We start from the raw sequence: 20811 nt of genomic DNA on the forward strand, positions 1-20811 counted from the left end.
GGGTCACTGCCTAAGTTGTATGAAGGCATATGTTCAATTTACGGTTGTAATGAGGAACATGGGGTATTTTGATTCTTCATTTGCTGTGCTCATCTCTAGAGGATGCAATTGCCTGTATTAAACAATGAACATGGACTCTTTTGTGGCGGATAATAAAAATGTGTAAGATAATACATGCCACATGCATGTATGTTTGGCATATGGCTTTTCTCTGTGTACGAAATTGTTGTCCTTTGTTGCTATCATGGAACAGGCTCATGGAAATGTTCATTATTAGCCACTTAGGAACAAGACCAATTCCTTTGACCTCATTAGTTTGATCATGATTATTCCATTTTAACTAATACATGGTATTTATGAAGGTGTTTTCCACAGATTATTCACTTGCAAGGGCATTTTGTGTTGTATTTTTTACTATTCTGCAAAAATAAAGATAAATAGATAAAGTTTAGGTAATAAAGTTTTCTTTTGTCACATGTTGAATGTAGTTGAATGTAGTAAAAGAAAAATCAGGTTTTTTCTTTTTTCTTTTTTTATTTTACACTTAAAAATGAATGACATCAGGGTTTCAGAATTTTTCTATATTTTGATATATTTGAAAATACTAGCACATACTCTTGGGATAAACTGAAAGAAACATTTATAACATCATGTTGTGATACAGGTTGAAGTAGAAGGACCAGCTTTTTATTCAGTGAAAACTTGCATTCATGCCAATATAAAGTCTGCAAAACCACAGTGAGCCTAGCTATATCCAGGACCCTACTCTTGGCTTAAAACAAAACAATGCAAATATAATCTTTCGATGGTAAAGAACATATGAAAGAGAAGGATCTTGAAACCTTTCTGATTTGGACAAACAGGTGAAGAATAACTGGAATTGGTGGGAAATATAGGAATAGAAAATGTGTTTACATCATAGTCTCATTTAATAAGATGTAGCAAACAACCATTTGGTGTTTGCACCTGCAGCACTGCTGTCTCCTTGGTGTACTCTTCTTCACTAGTTGCAGTTGTGTGGGCTGCCAAAATCTTCACTTTGCCTCTCTGTGGTCATATCACTGAAGATTGGTCAATCGCAATGCCCAAATCTCTTATACTGATTGGTCTAGAGGTTGGTATGTGATCCAAACCTGTCCAATAAGGGTTACATCTAGGATGTTTACCTTTTTGGATCTTGCAGGAAAGGAGTTTGGGGTTTTTGGTTTTGTAGTAGGAGAGAAGTAGACTCGAAGCAATCTAGCCTAACCAAATAAAACCAATAAAAGGTAAGAGAAAATGAATGTCTGAGAGGAAGCAGATCTTCGTTGCTTCATTTCTAAGTACTATAGAACTCAGAGTTCCTTTTTCTCCTGAGCATCCTTCAAAGATATTCCTCTTCCTTTTTATTTTTTATTTTTTTCAGTTTAAGTTGGAAAAGTCCTACTTCATGAAATAAACAAGAACTCTTAATCAATATGGTATCTGTTTGCATGTATATGTCCTACTTCTAATGTACTAGACATCTTCTCTTAAATATTTTAAGATATACACATACATATATATATGTGTGTGTATATATATATATGTAACTTTATTTAGACAAAATTTGAACCAGCTAACCCTTCACTAATATGAAAAAGGTAAATTTTACTTCACTGAATAATCATAAACCTTGAATTGGCAGCATCCAAATTATTAGAACTGTGCAGCATTAATGCTGATCTATGTAAACTGGGTTCATAAACTTGCTTGGGCCCTGGAAGCAACTTGCATTATTATGTATTTTTTCTCTCTAATTTTCAAATCAAATTCATTTGTCATTCATCCCCTTGAAATCAGATTCTGCAGCCACCTGGCTTTCCTCCAAAAGTCTTCCATTGTTTCACAAGCCATCCTCGTTTCCAATTCATTTTTCTTTATCCACTCTGTAAATTAGGTGGACCTGAATACTTAGGAAAGATTGAAAGCATTTGGTTGTTATTAAAGTAAGGATAGCTAACTCACACATGTGAAACATTAAAGAAACCTTACAAATGTTTGAGTAATTTATTTTTTCTGTTGTTGTTTGGGGCTGTTGGGCATTTAACCACATCCTGCCATGCACATACTTGAGCTTCTCTCTTTATTACCAGGTAGAGTTTCTGACTAATAAAACAAACAAGGACAATATTTTAATTTTCTTTTCCCAACATTTTTATTGTTTTTATTTAAATGTAACATGCTATAACTGTTCGGCCTTTTGGGAGTTAGGAGGAGGGAGTGATTCTATACCTTTATGAGGAGTATTTTCAGAAGCAAAACTCAAATAGACACATATTTGTGGCTGATGCACTTTAACTTTGTGGGCCTAGGGCCATACTCCTACAGAGGCAGAGCTCTCAAAATCTCCAATTTTTTTTTTTTCAAACCTACAACATTCAGGGCTGAAACTGATTTTTTTTTTTTCAGTAGTTGCAAAAGGGACCAGAATTCTATTTCCATTTGAAGCAAATATGCCACTTTTAAATGCAAAAGAATGTCATTACTACTTACCAAACAATCTTCCTTCCTTCCTTCCTCCAGTCCTTCCTTCCTTCCTTCCTTCCTTCCTTCCTTCCTTCCTTCCTTCCTTCCTTCCTTCTTTCCTTCCTTCCTGTCTTTCTGTCTTTTCTCTCTTTCCTTTCTTTCTGGCTCTTGTTCACCCAGGCTGGAGTGCAGTGGCAAGATTATAGCTCACTGCAGCCTCAAACTCCTGGACCCAAGAGATCCTTCTGCTTCAGCCTCCTGAGTAATTGGGACCACAGGTACATGCCACCACGCATGGCTACATTTGTTTTGTTTTGTTTTGTTTTGTTTAAGAGAAGGATGTCTCCCTAGGTTTCTCAGGCCTGTCCAGGACTCTTGGACTCAAGCCATCCCATCTTCCCACCTCAGCCTCCCAAACTGCTGGGATTACAGGTGTAAGCTACTGCATCAGGCAGGATTTTTGTCTTGCTGTGAGGGGAGTGTGGGAGAGACAGGGAGATGTTTTCTATTTTTGGTGTCTGCAAACTGTAATACATTTTGCTAGAAGCTGTTTTAGTATCTTGAGTACTATAATGATTACTGTTTACACATAGCCTCTTTGGTAATCTAAATGGCTATGTGAAATAAGAATCCAGTTTGTGCCCTATTTGCTGTTACTGTGGTCATCCAATGTGTATTTGTCTCACCAAACATTTAATTTTGGTTGTGGGTGGTCTATGTTTATGTGTCAGGTGCAATTATTATTTTAAAATAAAGGAAAAAAAGATACCTAGTTTTGATAGGAACACATTACATTATAGCTCACAGACTGAATTACCAATTGAATTTTAACATCCATATTCCAACCACAACAATTAAACATTTTTATAATCTCGTTTGCCAAAAAACAAGTTGGAAGTAAAGTATGATGAAATGCAATTTAAGCTATAAGCCAAAAGACAGTGCCTCAAATGTGTTTCTTCTGAAATACAATTTTTTTGAAGAATATGACCTTTTATAGGATTATTTTATGCAAAAAAATTCTTCATAAAGCAATTTTAAAAAATAACAGATTAAATGGAAGTGCTGGTTAAGTACTGACACCTATAAGTTTGTAAGAGAATCACAGAACACCAGCCTTTCAAGAGGTTAAACTTTAGTAAGACACATTTAGTGAGTCTTTTTTTTTTGTACCAAAATACTGTGTCCAAACAATAAAACACTTTTTCAAAACAAGAAATATGAAGCTAAAATTGCAGCATCAATATACTTTTATAGGTATTGATTAAAATTATTTAGAACAAATAGTATTTTTCTACATTTTTAAAATCACCACAGACACTGCAAATAAGGCTTATGTATTTATTTAGTGGAATACAATGTGATGATGATTGGTAAACTGTTATGTACTGTTTTCTATACCTGCTCTAACAAAATGAATTTTGATATGGTTACATTATGGAACCTTGTAAAGCTCTTTAAATTTACAGAAAACAAGTTTTATTTGGTTTTGTAAAGATGAGGTCATACAGCTTGAACAGGTTTTTGTATATGGTTACACATATACCAGTATACATTTGATTTGCTCAGTTTAAGTCCCTGGGAGAGTTGCACTTAATATCAAATGCTTTGATAGCTCCTTTGGGAAAGATGCATTATGTGGAATTTACAGAGGGTTTTTAGAGATGTGGACAGTCTCTTTACCTCCATGACATATGGCAAAAAATCACGAGTAAATAATGAGGCGAGGCTACTTAAATTTATTTAGCAATTAATTTTCCTTTTTTAGTATATTCTTGGAGGTAAATTGATGTATTGAAAGAGAGGAATTTGGCCTTCTGGTCTATTTATTGAGAGAGGAAGCCTCGAGAGTAATGTATGGTTTCAAGTGATAGCAGACATCTCTCACTCAAGACATGGCACAGCATTGCCATATTTACTGTTGATGGTTATTACTGCAGAAATACAAATTAAGTCAACTGATAGCACATGGGCACTAATACTGCTTCCCTAATCCCAACTCCTATTTTTGAAGTGTTTGCCAAGTTTTAAAAACACTTTGTCGTGAACATGCATGTGGTGTGCTGAAGAAAAAGAAAAGATAAAGACAGCTGCTGAGGATACTCTTTAAAACCCCAAAAGATATTTAACATCCTATTAAATAAATAACTTAGAAAGCAATAGAAAGGGATGAAGGCAGAATGCACAAGCATACCATACTATTTGTATTGTTAGAACAGTTTCACACTAACATGTTTATATTTTTAAATTCTATTCAATTCTTCCATGAGACCACATCCAGAACTCCTTTGGTTGTGCATATGATATGACCCAAGTGCTTTCCAGTAAATGCTTGCGTGTATTACTGCTCATTGATTCATTAGGCTTGAATGAGCAATGAAGTCTTTGATATGAGTTCGTATTCCATAAATAACTTTCCCGAAGATCATTCATTCAACAGATTGTTCTATGTCCTTTAAGTTCTATCTCAGAAGTTTCAAAACAAAAACCTAACAACAACAACAACAAAAACCCGGCCACAATGTTTTTCACTTGGGAATAACTTCTATCCCATTTGATCTGCCTATATCTTGATTATAAGACATGATACAGAACTAATTAAAAAAACATCATATGTCAGCAGTGAATACAAAAACCTTCAAAGTCTGGCTTTCTTTTAAGCAAGCAGACATCTGCAACATGTCTTTGCCTTTCAAGCTACTGTCTTCATGAAGAATACCCACTATTCTTGGCAAAAGAGCCATGGTTCTGCTGCATCCACAAACATTGCCTTTCTCTATGAGTGTACCACCATTGGAAGAAAGTGAGCAGAGGTGTTTTTCCTTCGTGTTTTCTGTCCTCTCCTTGGAGCTCCTTTTCCATTCAATGCCACATACATTTGCCTCCCATTATGCTGCCAGTTAAAGGATGCATAGGTATTGTATCCATTTTCTTCTATCCTCTCCTTCAGCTTACAGTCATTGTTAAATTCTTTCTGCAAAGGAAAAACAACAGACTCTTTTATTCCTATGGTGATTGTACTTGCTTTCATTTGATACAAATGATCCAGAGAACTCCAGTCCAAGGATTCTGTTTGTAGTTGCCATCTGTACCTAAGGTGTGTGCTTAATACATAATGTCAACAATAGAAAAGTAAATCTCAGAGCCACAAAACACATTCTGTTTGAAAGCACATGATACATTTTAATTGATCATCATAGTCATTTTTTGAAAGCCGTTTTAAAAAGCTGATGCGCTTTGAATATTACATGGTTTAAGGGCCTAGAATAATTGTCAAGAAGTAGACATCCCACTAACAATATTTGTGATGAGTCAGTAATAAATAATAGTGTTATAAGGCTTCTTTTACAGTAATAACCAGGGGCCCAATGGGAAAAAATAGAACTAAAGGAAAGATATGGGCTTGTCAAGTTTGCAAACTTTACCTACAAATCCACAATAAATACACACACATATTCATAAGAAAGCAGATCTTATAGCAAAACCACAATAGTTCTACATAACCAAAAAGGGGGATATCTTCCTTCCAAATATCAAATTTCTTAATTTAATGAAATTATTTGCAATATTCTATAGCTTGTAATTTTGACAGATTTTGCTCATGAACTCCAGGGATTGAAACCTAGGACATGGAATTCCTCATTTTGTGAACTACTGTGTTGAAGAAATTGTGAGCATGGTGAATAGCAATGCCTATATTGTATAAGCCTAAGGACTTTGATCCTGGGAAGTTCCATCCTATAGCCATAGAGCTTTGGTTTTGTTCAGGAGGCCAGCTGGATTTAAGGAGACACACCTGGACAAGGCTTTGCTCTCACTCACTCCACAAATCCAGGATCTTACTCTGGAGTTAAGAGGAGGTACCTCAATGATCTCAAGACTCTGGCTTTAGAAGTAAGCTCTTTTCTTATACTCAAACTAAAGTAGTTAAGAAGCTAAGGAATTGGAGCACTTGCCCTCTGGTTCTAACTTCTTCATCCAGAGCAAGGGCCCCGTAGGCATAGTTCAGTTGAGGACTCTACTTGGCAGTTTCTCTCACCTTGAGACATTTTGAAATTTCTACAAAATTCCAAATTCCTGAAAATGTATATGTTTATATACCTAGGTGTCTACAGGATATATCACAATTTTGAACATCATCAGAACCATAAGAAGCAGATATATTTTATGTTAATGTTACCAGCTCAAGTTACCTGTCCTGAAATATTTTAGTCTTAAGTACTTCTCTTCTATAAAGTAATATTTAAACATAACATTCAAATGATGATTTAACTGGCTGAAAGTAAGAAGGAAAGGTAAATTATTTAAGGTAAGGATTTGGATAAAACAAAAATAATTCTGTATTTCAAAGGAATATAAATCCTTAGTATAGATTTACTTTTATTCTCTTTATCTCAGTCTGTCTAAAACGACCTACTTTTCAAAGCAGAGTGAATTTTTAAAATATGGATAATTATGTTCATTTCAGTAAATGGGGTACGTTTAGAGGCTAATGAAGGACTGAGATTATTTGAGGTGATTTCGTATTTCAGATGAAGCTATGTAGAGAAAAGTGGGAATGTATGCTTCATTAATTTTCCTCCCAAAAATTAATTTATAGAGTAATGTTTCTGAAATTGAAGTGCACATGTATCAGCCTTTTCTTTCAGATGTTTTAAATATTTGGGCCATAGATCAAAGGTACCAAAATCTCTGGAGAAGGGGCCTCAAATATATTGTTGACAGCATCTAAGAAAATCATAAGCAGTAATGTATAAAAAGAAAATTCAGGCTATGGCAAGGTCTCAAAAGCAGGGTTCGGGGAGTTTCTTAAAAAGAAGTTTGGATTTTTTCCAGCTACCTGAAAAATTTCTTTGGTCTTTAAATCATGCTCTATGAAGGCCTATTCTATTTAATTCCGTTTTATAATTTATTTACTGAATCCCATCAGTCAGGAGAAAACTCACAATACAATAGATACATTGCTTTGATAACGAATAATGAAAATATAAGAAAGGTATATAGTTTCCAAAAAGAAATAGAGGAAGATCATTCAAGAGAATAGATATAAAACTGGTTTAATCAGTCAATCTGAATCTTTGCCCAAATTAGATTTTTAGGAGGGCTTATGGAATCGATGGATACTGTATGAAACAAAAAAATGAAGGTAGAAATTACAAGAGTTGTCACCTAATATACAGAATTATATTAGATATGCATTCATAAATTTTGATGTTAGTCCTATTCCATTCTGAGCAGAACATTCAACTTGAATAAATTTTTTGTTTAATTTTAACAAGCCATAATTTTTCATTATTCCTAGTAGAAATGTAAAGTCACAGAAAAAAGAATATTATGGTTAGACAATGAGTTTCTTTCTGAGACAGGCTGGAAGTGTAAATCATGTTCTGTAATTGACTGAACTTCCAGGAGAGGTTAGGTTTATGCAATGTATAACTGTGCTCTGTACAGTTCTAAGTGCTGAACAAATAGCGGGGGACAAGACTGACCTCGCTGTCTCCAAGGTCACAATCTACTGGGAGAAGACACTGAACAAAAAACACATTAATGAGAGAAATCTCAGCTAAGTGCCACTGAAGATAATAGAAAGCCACTGGACTGTACTTTAGGTAAAGAATTTGAATGAAATAATTCACAGAGCTTAGAGCTCAAGATGAAGCATAAGCACAATCCATGAGCTGTGTTGGGGCAGAAGAAAAAAGGAGAAATGTGAAGAAAATTATTAAATATTTTTATGTCAGAGTTTATTTGAAAGTTATCCATTTCTCCTTGATGTCATGTTTTTAAATAAGTATATTTTATCAATTAAAATTATTTAAAATATTTTATATTCATTAAAATTATTTACATTTTCTTCCTTAGTCTAAATTAGTGTTAGCTGACTTTAAGACGTTGGGTCTAGACTAAGTAATGAAAACATTAAACATGCCTCAAAAGTGATTATGATGTGAACCCCTAAATGGAACCACTTTTTATAATCGTCTGGTATTCCTCTGAGTTCATTAGGGGAGCCACGGTAATGGAGAAATTTTACTAAAATTCCTCTGACCCCCACACAAAAAAATCATTTACCCTAGTCCCAGGGACCAACTCAAAGCATGCCTGACTCCCCAGTTAAAAGTGAATCTGATATTTGTAAAACGCAAGGTTACCCTACGTCCAAACCAGCAGTTCTCAAATTGTGGTTACTGCAACAGCAGCATCAGGAACACCTGGGACCATGTGAGGAATGGAAATTCTTGAACTGCACCACAGACTTATTGAATCAGAAAATATGGCTGTGAGTACCATTATTCTGTCTTTTAATAAGCCCTTCCAGTGATTCTGATGCATACTCAAGTTTGAGAGCTGCTGGTTCTAAACGGTCACTATCATCAGCCTTATGCTAATCAATAAAGTAAGTTTATCTACAAATTTAAAGTGAAATTCCTTTTTGATTACATAAAAGTGTAAAAATGACACAGGATCTGTTTTGAAAAATATAAAATTATTTAAGAGATTTGTGTCACAGATTTTATTTCTGGCCATATGTAACATTACATGTTCTCCAAAAAATTCAGTTAAAATTTTTCCAAGTTTACAGCTGCCTTCAATACACTCCCCTGCAGTAGAATCCAGAGAAAAAAAAAATGAAATTCAGTTAGCATCCCCTTGATGTACCTATGGGAGGGACACAATAAGATGGATCCACATGCACAAACTAATATACCCCTGTCATCATTCGAATGACAGCTAAGAGATTGAAACTTAGTTCCCAACTTTATCATAGGGCTGCTTTACTATACTTGATCCTTTCATACATGTAACAACCAATGATGCTGTAATTATTTCGTATTTGTTAACATTTTCCCCTAAATATATTATAAATTATTTGAAGTCAAGGCCCATTTCTATACTTCTTTCTTATGCATCTTTGATATGTCAAACAGTATCTGGCATATGGTAGATGTTGATATGATTGATTGATGCATTTTTTTTCTAAGGACCTGAACAGGACAAATTGTCTCACTGCTGGTAATTTAATTATTGTTACAATTGCAATTATAAAACAACTATTTGGTATTTTAAGTGAGATCTTAAATTTCTAAAAAATTGGTTTAAATGAGTTTGATCCAAGATTGCAGAAGTGGTATTCCAAATACTCAACACCTGGTATGGAATACAGCCATGGATGTGCCCAAATCACTGCAGGGATATCTGCTCCACAAGGACCCTATTGCAAAGAATATTTCCCATATACATATATATGATTTTGAGGCATAATTTGAATTAATGGTTATTGTCTAGATAAATAAAATTCTAGAGTTGACTGAACAACAAGCAAAATGGTGTCTCTTGATGCATTTCCCCATTTCAGATTTTAACAAAATGCAAAACATCTGAGCCCTTGTTTTATCTTCAGCCATAACACACACATAATACATGGGTTTCTACTCAGTTCAAGATCTTTATTCTTAGTGTTTTTTCTCCAAGTTGTCTGCAGTTCCCGTGCCAATCTGACCAGATGCTTCCGTGAGAGCCTGACTTGGTTAGCAGTTTAGAACATTCACAGACACATGCCAGCAGCAGCCTGTGTGGTGGACTAATGGGTGAACAACAGAGGAGATTAGAGAATTGGAAGAGCTGTTTGGCCAGCCCTTGAAACAGTGGTGACCGACCCACTGTGGCTCTATTTACTAGCAATAGAAGGATAACAAAGCTATTCAGTGTCTGGAGGAAACATTCCAAAACTGTGGTAATGATTTACTGAAGTGGATTTGAAAACAAAAGCAGAATACTTACTGAGCCATAGAGTTTCCCCTTCTTGTTCATGGCTAAGTAATAGTTGCTGTTAATGGCTTTGACGGCAACAACTCCGATTTCTACTGATGTTATCTCCAGGATGCCTAAAACATACAATTTGAAAAAGCTAAATAAATAATCCTAAAGCTATTTGGAAGAAAAGTAAAATCAAAAGAAACTATTGAGATTTTTTTTTTTTTTTTTGGTGGTTCTAAAAACAAAAGGCTCAAAACATTGGTAAACAAACAAGCAAATCTTGTTCAATGTGTCTTAAAACCCAGCAAGTATTTCCAGCAAATATATGGAAGAAAGTAATAAGGCTTTAAAAGAATTCCCCTTCTTTTACTCTGAGCATACATAGAAAAATATTGTTTTAATTAAAATGTTTCCTTTGCTAACTCTGCATTTTCAACCCTATAAATATTGAAACAACTCCACTCAGTTTAGATTTCAAAATAAGTTATCAAAGCACATATCTGTACTATGGTATTAAATTAAATCTATAGCACATGTCAATAATATGTCAGATTACCTCAATATGTAAAAACAGTGGTAAACTATTTCTTCTTTGTAGGATCTAGATAAACTAAATCTCTTGGCTACATTTAACTGATAGATTCATTTTTGGCAAATGTGTTGACATTCTGAGATACAGAGAGACTAATCCCAACATTTACACTGTCTCTGAAATAGCAGAATCACTGCTCTGTGTTGGGGGAAAATCCATAAACATGGACTTTTAAAGTTTTTTTTTTCTAGGAAAAATGGAAAATTGAGGGAAGTAGTAAGAGGTAGACAACAGCTCCTTTTCCCCTTATACACAAGTTTCTATTGCTGCATCTAAAGATAATTTTCTCGGAAAAGTTCGTAGATCACAATAGGGAAGGCAGTTTATCGTCTACCCGAAGTGCCCACCCATTTTAGTTTAAGAAGACTTAAGGAACTAAAACTACATATTTCAAAATTCTCAGCAGTTTGTTCAGGGTAGAGAAGTAGCATTGTGATTAGCATGTGGCCCCTGGAGCCAAAATACCTGGGTTCAACTCCTGGCTTTACATTTATTAGTGAATTACCACAGTAGAAGTCACTGAAGTGTCCCATGACTCAATTTTATTTGCAAAATGGGCAACATAATAGTACCTCCCTCATAATTTTGTTGTGAATATTAAATGAGATAGTACCTATAAAATGATTAGAATTTTCCTTAGTATCTTCTTAATTATCATTAGAAGGGAGTTTTTCTCCAACAGTTTCAGATTTTGGAAATTCTTCAATGGGCTTTGTAAATCCTGAGCAATACATACAAATTCCCATTGGCTTAATACATAAAATCTGAAAGTTGAGCATATTATCATTTGTCATGTATCACGAGAAACACCATCCCCAATGTTGTCTACAGATTATATGTTTTCACTCTACCCATAGAGATAGAGTGGCTTAACTTGTTCTCGAGAGATGAATACCTTCTGTCCTATTCCTTCACGGGTTAGCCTTATGGAGGCTAATAGAAATGCTTGAGTTTCCCCTGTTGCAAAGTTGACATAACCAGAGACTTTGCCAAAACTACATGTCAGAGACCCTTTTGTCCATGTATCTGTAGGAAGTCTCTGACCTAACACAGCACTCCTTTTCATCAAAAGAGGTATATCTCACTCTATTTGCAAGCCAAAACCAAGGAAAGATTGTGAAGGATAAAGGAGACATTATCTGTGGTTTTTTTACATCCGTTTCCCTTATGCTGATAGTTGCCCTAAGGTATACACACACGTACAAATACACACACACACATTTATTTGCATATTCTGAAAAATATTTTAATTCACACAATAACCCTCTAAGGATACTATTGTTGGTCTCGATTACAAATAAGAAAAAAAAAAAGGAAGATACTTAGATTATTTAACTCACACACACACAGGTGGTAAGGTGCTAACGGTCAGGAATAATGGATGTTAACACTTAAGCCTCTGACTTTTAGATGCTATTGCTCGCCATCTCTGACTATGTTGCCTCTCCATCATCTCTTCCTCCTCTTTCCCATTCCTACAAGGGAATCCTGTTGTAAACCATCTGACAAAATGACTCATCAAGATAATTTTCTTTAATGACTTAATGTGCTGTTCCTCCCAAGGATGATGGCATGCCACAGAGGATAACGTCTGAATCTTAGAGAACAAAATCTAATATACTTTATTTATGTCATAAGCAGAAAATACAAAGCAGAGCAGGAGGTAGAATTCAGGGGCAAAAGATTAGGCAGTTCCTTACATTGTCTGGCTAAAAGACAAGAAAGTACTGTCAGTAAACTGCAAGATATTACCTTATGTATACTTTTGAAACTGAAAATTAATAGAACAAAGAGGAATGAAGGATGATTTTAATCAAAAAATAAACCAATATTTGAAGGTGCGTGCAACATTGTGGGATTAAACTATACTAACAGACTGAGCTATAGTAATAGTATAATATATATCTGAATTTTTGACCAATTATTTCTGAGGATGCACTGCATGTGGTATTGTAGATTATATTTAGCTTAGATACGCCTTGGTTTCTTTCTGCTTTACCTGATTAGGAGCGCAATATTCAAAGACTCAATCAACCTTTTTTTTTCCCACTCTGCCACTAGTTTAGGCAAGCTTAAAAAGGTTTAGCTATTATTTTTATATTATTATTTAGTTATTGTCTCAAAATAGAAGGAGGGAAGACATAGGTGATTTAAAATCCTTTCGAATTTTGAAAATAATTTTTGGACACAGCATATGGTCAGGTAAGTTATAATTTGATCATCTTGTGGGTATTGGACAATGACTGCACCTCTTATAAACATCTGTGAATGTAAAAGGGGAGCTCTGAAGGACTGAAGCCTAGAGAACTTCTTTACTTTTCATAAGGAATCACTCCTGTTTTTTCTGTTATTTGGTGAGGATGATCAAGTTTGCCTATCAAATTATTTTTGGAAAAGAGCTCTAGAATTTTGTTTGAGGATTGTTGGATCAGTAGCTTATAGTTCTATATGTGTATATTTTGAAGCAAAACTAAACACCAGTTAAAAGAGCCTCCAGGAGGAAAGTGAGTTGAGGGCATACTGGATCTCCCTGTGTTTCTTACAAGTTTATGACTACAATTATCTTAACATTAAAAGTTAAAAAAAAAAGTTTTTTTTACTCAAAGAAGCACCTGAAAATTATATTATTAATGAAAGGTCACATGAATTATATTTCCCATTCATGTAAATCAGATATTTTATAAATTTATAGGCATATTCTTGTAGTGAAATTCTATTATCTATATTAAGTTGTAACTATATTAGTTTTTATATCCCTTAAAACATGAATAGCCCAGGTAGCATTGTGAATCTATTTAAGGGTCTTTGAACAATTTAGTTCAGTCACTTAGGAAGACCTAGGAGGAGAAGGGTACGCTTTTAGAAAATGAAAATATAAAGTCAAATACGTAATGGTTTTTCTATTGAAAAGTCTATGTACTATTGGGAATAAAAGACAAATACACAGATAACTACAATAAAACATGTTACACGGCAGTAAGTGATGACTTAAGATGATGACAAGGGGACTATGGGGAAAAGATAAAGGCAGGTCATACTGGCTGGGGTTCCACGATCAAATTACTGTTGGAAATGAGACCTGAACTGAGTCATGAAGGTTGAGTAAGAAGTGTCCAGGGGAAGGGTGGGAAGGCAAGAGCAAAATCATTAAGGTGAAACAGTATGGTGTTTTCAAATATCATAAGATGTTTGATTTACCAACTGGAGTACAAGGAACAAGGCAGGAAGTTGGGAAAAGTGAAGTTGGGAGATAATGAGACTCAGTTTAGTAAACATCTTGTGCAGATTCTAAGAATTTTGACAACTAGGAAGGATTTTGTCTACAAACATAAAATTGTTTAAATAATACATTAGAAATAAAGTAATATTTAGCAAATTTCTTCAATAAATAGTAGCAATCTATAAAGTTTATTTTAGATTATATTTAAAATCTTAAAAAAGTAAAGTTTTATAGTCAACATTACAAAAGCGATTATGACAAAAATCAGTTCATATTACTTTGCAAATGTTCCCTCATGATACATCATCACCTTAGTAATGGAGAAAATTTTGTGATAATCTCTGAGTGGAAATAACTTCGAAGTCACAATTTTCGTGTACATGCATTTTTTCTTTTAATGCTCATGTGTATAATTGTTTGGGCTGGTAGTGTTTTGATGAGTGACTAAATAGTTAATCTGAGAAGGTGGCCATTCACAAGCATCTTTCCCAGCTGCTGCTTCTCATTCTTCACCAGAAGAGGAGCATCTGACCTATTGCCCCCGTAGCAATCATACTGGACAAAAAGCTACTTCTGTTTTGGTGCTATTAGAATAAAAAAGCTATTGGTCTGGAGGGTAACTTTCTCATTAAATATTTTTCCATAAACACAAAAGGAAAAAGTATATGGCAAATAAAACTTGTATTAAATAGAATGGATATAGACAAGGAAAACTAATGTGAAAAATAAATGCAAAATCCTTCTATCCACTCCTAGATAAATAGAACACAAATATATAATGGGATTCTATAGACCGAGTCAATTAATTTGGCTAATGTGTATGGAGCACCAATGTGCAGGGTAGGTGTTAGCTCTCATTCTGAAGGTTACAAAGGCAAACAAGATTTGGTTTTTGCCTCAAGGGGTTTTAAAGCTCAGTAAGATAAAGACACAAATAAGTAATGACAATATAAAACATGAGAAAGAAAATATATTAAGTGTGGTATGAGAGATAAAATATGTTATACATTACTTTAAATAGTGAAGTCATCCTGAAGAAGACAGCTGGTGTTTGAGGTGACTTTTCAAGAGTAGGGTTTTAATAGGGGAGTTTTGGGAAGTTGAGAAGGAACATTCCAGGGAGAGAAAGTGCATGCATAAAAACAGACTTGAAGAGAGAAAGAGCTCAAGTGCTTGAGCCACATTTCTCCCCACCTCCCCCAACAGCACTTTGAGGTGGCCACTAGCTAAAACTAAGGGTTCTGCTTCATTGAGTGGTAATAGTGCTTTTCTGAGTGAGGAATGTACTTTCCAAAAAAAAATTATTGTGAAATGTGGAAAGTCTCATTAATTCAGAATCAGTCACATCTATTTTTTTCTAAACATTTTAACTCAAAATTGATTATAATGCTATATAGTCTCATAGTTTTAATCAAGGTGCTGAAACATATCCTAACCTCCCTAAATGAAATCTCTCTCTCTCCCAAGAGTTGTTGTCAGTGTCCTAAGCTCATCTATTATATCCTAGCATAGAAGGACCTAGGGAACTCCTTGGGGTTGTTATCACATTTTCACTAATACCTCTGAGATTATGTGGCCATACCATAGTGTGAGTCTAAATGGCTCTAACTGTGGTATTACCTCTCTTTAAAAATAAAACAAAGTTAAATTAAGTGAAACCTCAAAACATTATGGGAACTGTAAAGTCCCACGGACCAATACTGGAACTGGGCCACACAGAGGGAGGTGAGCCATAGGCGAGTGAGAGCAAGGTTTCAACTGTATTTAGCCATTCTCCATCACTAGCATTACTGCCTGAGAACTGCTTCTTATCAGATCAGTGGTGGCATTAGATTCTCATTGGAGTGCAAACCCTACTATGAACCATGCAACAAGGGATCTAGGTTGCATGCTCCTTATGAGAATCTAACTAATACCTGATTATCTGGGGTGGAACAGTTTCATCCACAAACCATCCCCCCATTCCCCTTTGTGGAAAAAATTGTCTTCCACGAAACCAACCTCTGTTGCCAAAAAGGTTGCGGACTGCTGGCCTATAGCTCATAGGGTTGCAAAGAGTCTCAGAGAGTGGGTGCTAAATATATATTTACTGTCTGCTCAATCAAAATAGTGGCAAGTTAACCAATCTTCTATACCAATGGTTCTCAAATATGAACCTGCATCAGAATCATCTGGAAGAACTGCTTAAAGACAGATTGCTGGGATTTTTGACTTAGTAATTCCAGATTGGAGTCAGAGAATTAGAATTTCTAGCATATTTCCAAACAATGCTAATTCTGCTTGTCCAAGGACTACACACTATTCTATATGCTATGATTCAGAGACAGAGCACAGCTTTGATGCAAAAAAAGCATTGACAGAACATGTGCATAGAAGCAGAACCACAAACAAGAATAGACACAAGTAATAGCAGGAGCTTAACAACAAGAAAAATGTTAAACAATGTGGAAAATGAGTAACCTCATTTTTGAACAGGTATGGGATTTTTAACATCTACATAACTATGGTATTGTGAATTTGGGATTTGTGTACAGATATACTGCATTGTAGTTGATAGTCATCAGAATCTTTATTTTCTTCTCCATTTTAAAAGTGTGGAAATGTTGGTGGAAACTTAAGTACCTTCAACTACTCATAAGAATTTTATAGGCTTTTTCAAGGGGCTAATTCTGTTAACACAAGAATTAAAGGACTGTGTGGCCCCCTTAAAGATATGCACATGGTCAAGAAATTGTCTCAAAGCAATAGGGCTTCACTTTATCCCTCACCCTACACCCAGATTTGAAAGCATATATAATAATACTTGCTCTAGAATGATCTCATTGCCATTAAAAGGAGGGTACCAGACTGGGCTAATGAGCAATCTAGGTCTAGTACACCTTGTACCATTATATACTCTGGCTGCCTTTTTAGTATAATGTATTGGAGTTATTTAGTTTCTCTATCTTCCACAGTTCTGTCAATACACTTGACATGCATTTATAATTACAGATAAAATGAGATCTGAATTTGCAGAAAATCCTTCCCATCTCTGGATAAGATGATATATCTTTCCCAGCATGCTAAATACCAAAATGACACTTTACATTCTCACCTGATAATTCAAGTCATAGGATAAACACAGTGCCTAGCTTAGCCTTATTGATGAGTACAGTGGCAGATCCTAAAACACTTGTCAATTTAAGACTATATTTAACCAGTATTGTCATTGAACCATTGCCATTGATCTAACATTAAAAGTTTCAGAAACTTACAAAGCAATATAGGGACAATATTCTCAAGTGGTAAATTAATTGTTAAAGTGTGTTAAAGATCAATTTCTTACTGCATTTTTATTACAAATGAAATATGACACCAGATCTTTCCCACTGATCATAAGTAAACAAATATTCACAGATGGCCGTCTAATAGGTTTCTTCACAACACTGTGCTAGATCAATAGATTTGGTAAACTTGATATTTTTTTTCTAATTTTTTCCTCACTGGTAGAGATTTTTAAAATGTATTTAACATTATGGAAATATTTCAGGAAATAATTACTTATCAATGTTTAATAATGTCATGTGTTCAAACATTATCTTCTCTGTTCTTAGGATGCATTCACAGTAAGACATAAATGACATGTGTCTAGGACAGAAATGGATTTGTAATTCTTGGGAACTGTTCATAATAAGTGCTGATACAAATTTAACTCACAAAGTGTGAAATGATTCTATCGCTAGTTTTGGATGAAATAAAGATCTAGAAAAGCTTGTGTGCCCCTGGAGATAGAAACTCTACCCTTATTCCCAACTACCAGCAAACAAACAAAACAACAAAAACAACTACTGGAAACACTTACATGTTTCAGTCATTTGCTGTGACCCAAGATAACTGACATTTGATCCCATTTTGCAATGAGATAAATTGCAGGAAATGGTACAAAACAGAAAAATGAAAGGAAGCTTGAATGATTACCTTAGAAGAGCCCAGCACAACTCATTTGAATGGTAACAAAGCCATGAGCAAGTCAGAGAGTAATTCTTCCTAATAGGTAAACATTTTGTATCAGAAAATATATTTCTATATGAAGTTTTATGTAGCAATTTGTTGATTTTGCCTTCCCCTCATTTCCTTTAGTAGATAAATCAACCCTTCAAAAATTCTGAAAAGTTAGAAATCCTGGCTTTTTGCCAGGGTATCATGGCCACATCCCACTTTTGTCTCTATTCTTGTCTCCTGCATTTCACATTTTAAGGAAAATCCCAAGGGAATCTTTGTGTGGCTTGTGTCTTCTCACTGAACATTGGAAGTACAGAAAGCCTGCTAGTCTGTATAGAAAGAGTTTCATATACTGACCATGCAAAAATAAGGGACAATCAGTGCAATGTTATCACTTCTGGGAAAATAGATCCAGAATGTAAAATAATATTAGAAACATGTTATGCATCAGTAGAAGCCAATTTACTACCCAGATTAGATTTGTTATGATACAGAAGCTTTGGCAAGCATGTCAACTGTCACATTTTTCCCCAAAGTACTACGTTATTATACATTATTTTGAGATATCTTCTATGTTCAATCAAAACCTCTGATCAATCTGAGTTGAAATTACCAAATTTAAAAAGTACTTATTATTTTAGTGAAAAAAGTTCAGATCATTTGAGGCTTGGTCTTAGCAAATTGTAGAGTCAGAGAAGAGCTCGAAGAATTCTAGAGATTGTCTGTTTCATATCCAATGCTCTTTCGTAATAGATGACTTTGGGAAATCCGGAGAGATTGAGGGACTTATCTGTAAAGGTTACTTAGAGCCTTAAGTAAATACTTAGTCTACCACACAATGAGGCTCCTGCTAACATTTACAAACAATTGGCAGCCAGGCAAAGATTTTATATCTTGTTTCTTACACAGAAACAATTCATTCTACTGGGGCTTGTCCACTGCATTTTATTTATAAACGGAGAAAAAAATTTAAGCTAACATAAAGGGTTAGAGGAATTACTGCATGGCATATTTTATTAAATGATCAACATGTTAATATAGACATTTACCCTAAAGACATTGCTATAAACTATCTACTACATTTACTCAGGTTTTTATGAATTTCTTTAATATAACTAATTATAATATAGAGTATCTTTTCTCCTCAATTTAAGGAAAATAATAAAATGGGTTAGTAGATATTGATATTGGGTTTCCTGTAAGAAAAAGTCTTACTTGATGCATTAAAGTGTTCACAAATTAGCTAATCATGAACAGCCCTAAGTAGTTTAAAATACTTAATATGGAATAAGTTTGAGGGGTTCAAGCTGTAGGCTCACTTTGAACATGTGTATTGTAAATCTGACAAGCTTCCAACATGGTATGGATACATAATTGGCCTCTTAACTCCTTCAAAGATTGTTTCCATGATTACTTAGATAGTGGGTAATCATAATACTTTTAAGAAATATATATTCCACTGTGTGGTATGTGAATTTTGATTTGTGCAGAAAGACAATTTGTCTATTTATGTATACTTGACAAATGACAACACTGATTCATTTGCTATAACTATATATTTCTATAACTCAGGGGTCCCCAACCACTGCACCATGGACTAGTACTGGTCCATGGCCTGGTAGGAACCAGGCCGCACAGCAGGAAGTGGCTGGTGGTGAGTGAGTGAAGCTCCATCTGTATTTACAGTCACTCCCCAGCTACTGCCCATCACTTGTTACTGCCTGAACTCTGCCTCCTGTCAGATCAGCAGCAGCATTAGATTCTCATAGGAGCTCGAACCCTATTGTGAACTGCATATGTGAGGGATCTGGGTTGCACACTTCTTATGAGAATCTAATGCCTGATGATCTGAGGTGAAGCTGAGGTGGCTATGCTAGCACTGAGGAGCAGTTGCAAATATAGATGAACATTAGCAGAGAGATTTGACTGCACAGAGACCATAATGAATCAGTTGTTTGCAGACTCATATCAAAACCCTATCTGTGAGTGACAAGTGACAATTAAGCTGCATATGGTGGCAGGCTTTATAGTGGCAAGTGAGTTGATGTACTCCGATTGTACAAATGCATCTGGTATCAGGCTTTAAGTCAGAATCTAGCACTTAATTTAGTCCATGCATGGTCCATCCATTATTGTATTTACCACTTCCATCCACGCTTTTTTCTTGCACTGTGCTCTTGTTTCAGTCACAGTTTTGGTAAGCCCACAAGCTAAACCAACCAAAATGAGTAAAAAACAAACATCACTGGAGAGCTTCTTTGAAGGAGGGAAAGACCCAGTGATGAAACAGCAGAAGACTCTAAGACAACCTACCAAAATATCAGCATTTAAAAGAAAATAACAAGAGTCCTACTTAAATTATGGATTAATTGCAACAGGTGATTCACATTCACTCTGAAAGCCTGCTTTGTATAATATGTGATGACTGGCTATCCAACAAAGCCATAAAACCTTCAAAACTGCTTCACCACATGCACCACCACAAGCACTCTGCATCAAAAGTCAAGTTCAAGTCTTTGGAGGTTATTTATCTATTTATTTATTTATTTATTTATTTATTTATTTGAGGTAGGGTCTCACTCTGCTACCCAGGCTGAAGTGCAGTAGTACAGTCTTGGCTCACTGCAACCTCTGCCTCCTGGACTCAAGTGATACTTCCATCTCAGTGTCCTTAGTAGCTGGAACCACAGGCATGTGCCACCATGCCTGAGTTTTGTATTTTTTGTATATATGGGGTTTCGCCATGTTGCTCAGGCTGGTCTCAAACTCCTGG

The 20811-nt window shown here is 35.1% G+C and overlaps 1 protein-coding gene across 1 annotated transcript in view; it reads right to left on the reverse strand.

The window, feature by feature from the left end:
* Positions 1-2790: 2790 nt before the first annotated feature.
* Positions 2791-20811, reverse strand: part of FGF10 (fibroblast growth factor 10) — an 86200-nt gene continuing 68179 nt past the window's right edge. The window contains exons 3-4 of the mRNA XM_050794768.1: positions 10270-10373; positions 2791-5461 (exon numbers count right to left, since the gene is read on the reverse strand). Of these exons, the coding sequence (XP_050650725.1) occupies positions 5264-5461; positions 10270-10373 (302 nt within the window). The 3' untranslated portion in view covers positions 2791-5263. The remainder of the gene's footprint in view (positions 5462-10269; positions 10374-20811) is intronic.

This window comes from Macaca thibetana, chromosome 6, assembly GCF_024542745.1.
Source record: "Macaca thibetana thibetana isolate TM-01 chromosome 6, ASM2454274v1, whole genome shotgun sequence".
In the NCBI taxonomy this organism is placed as follows: Eukaryota; Metazoa; Chordata; class Mammalia; order Primates; family Cercopithecidae; genus Macaca; species Macaca thibetana.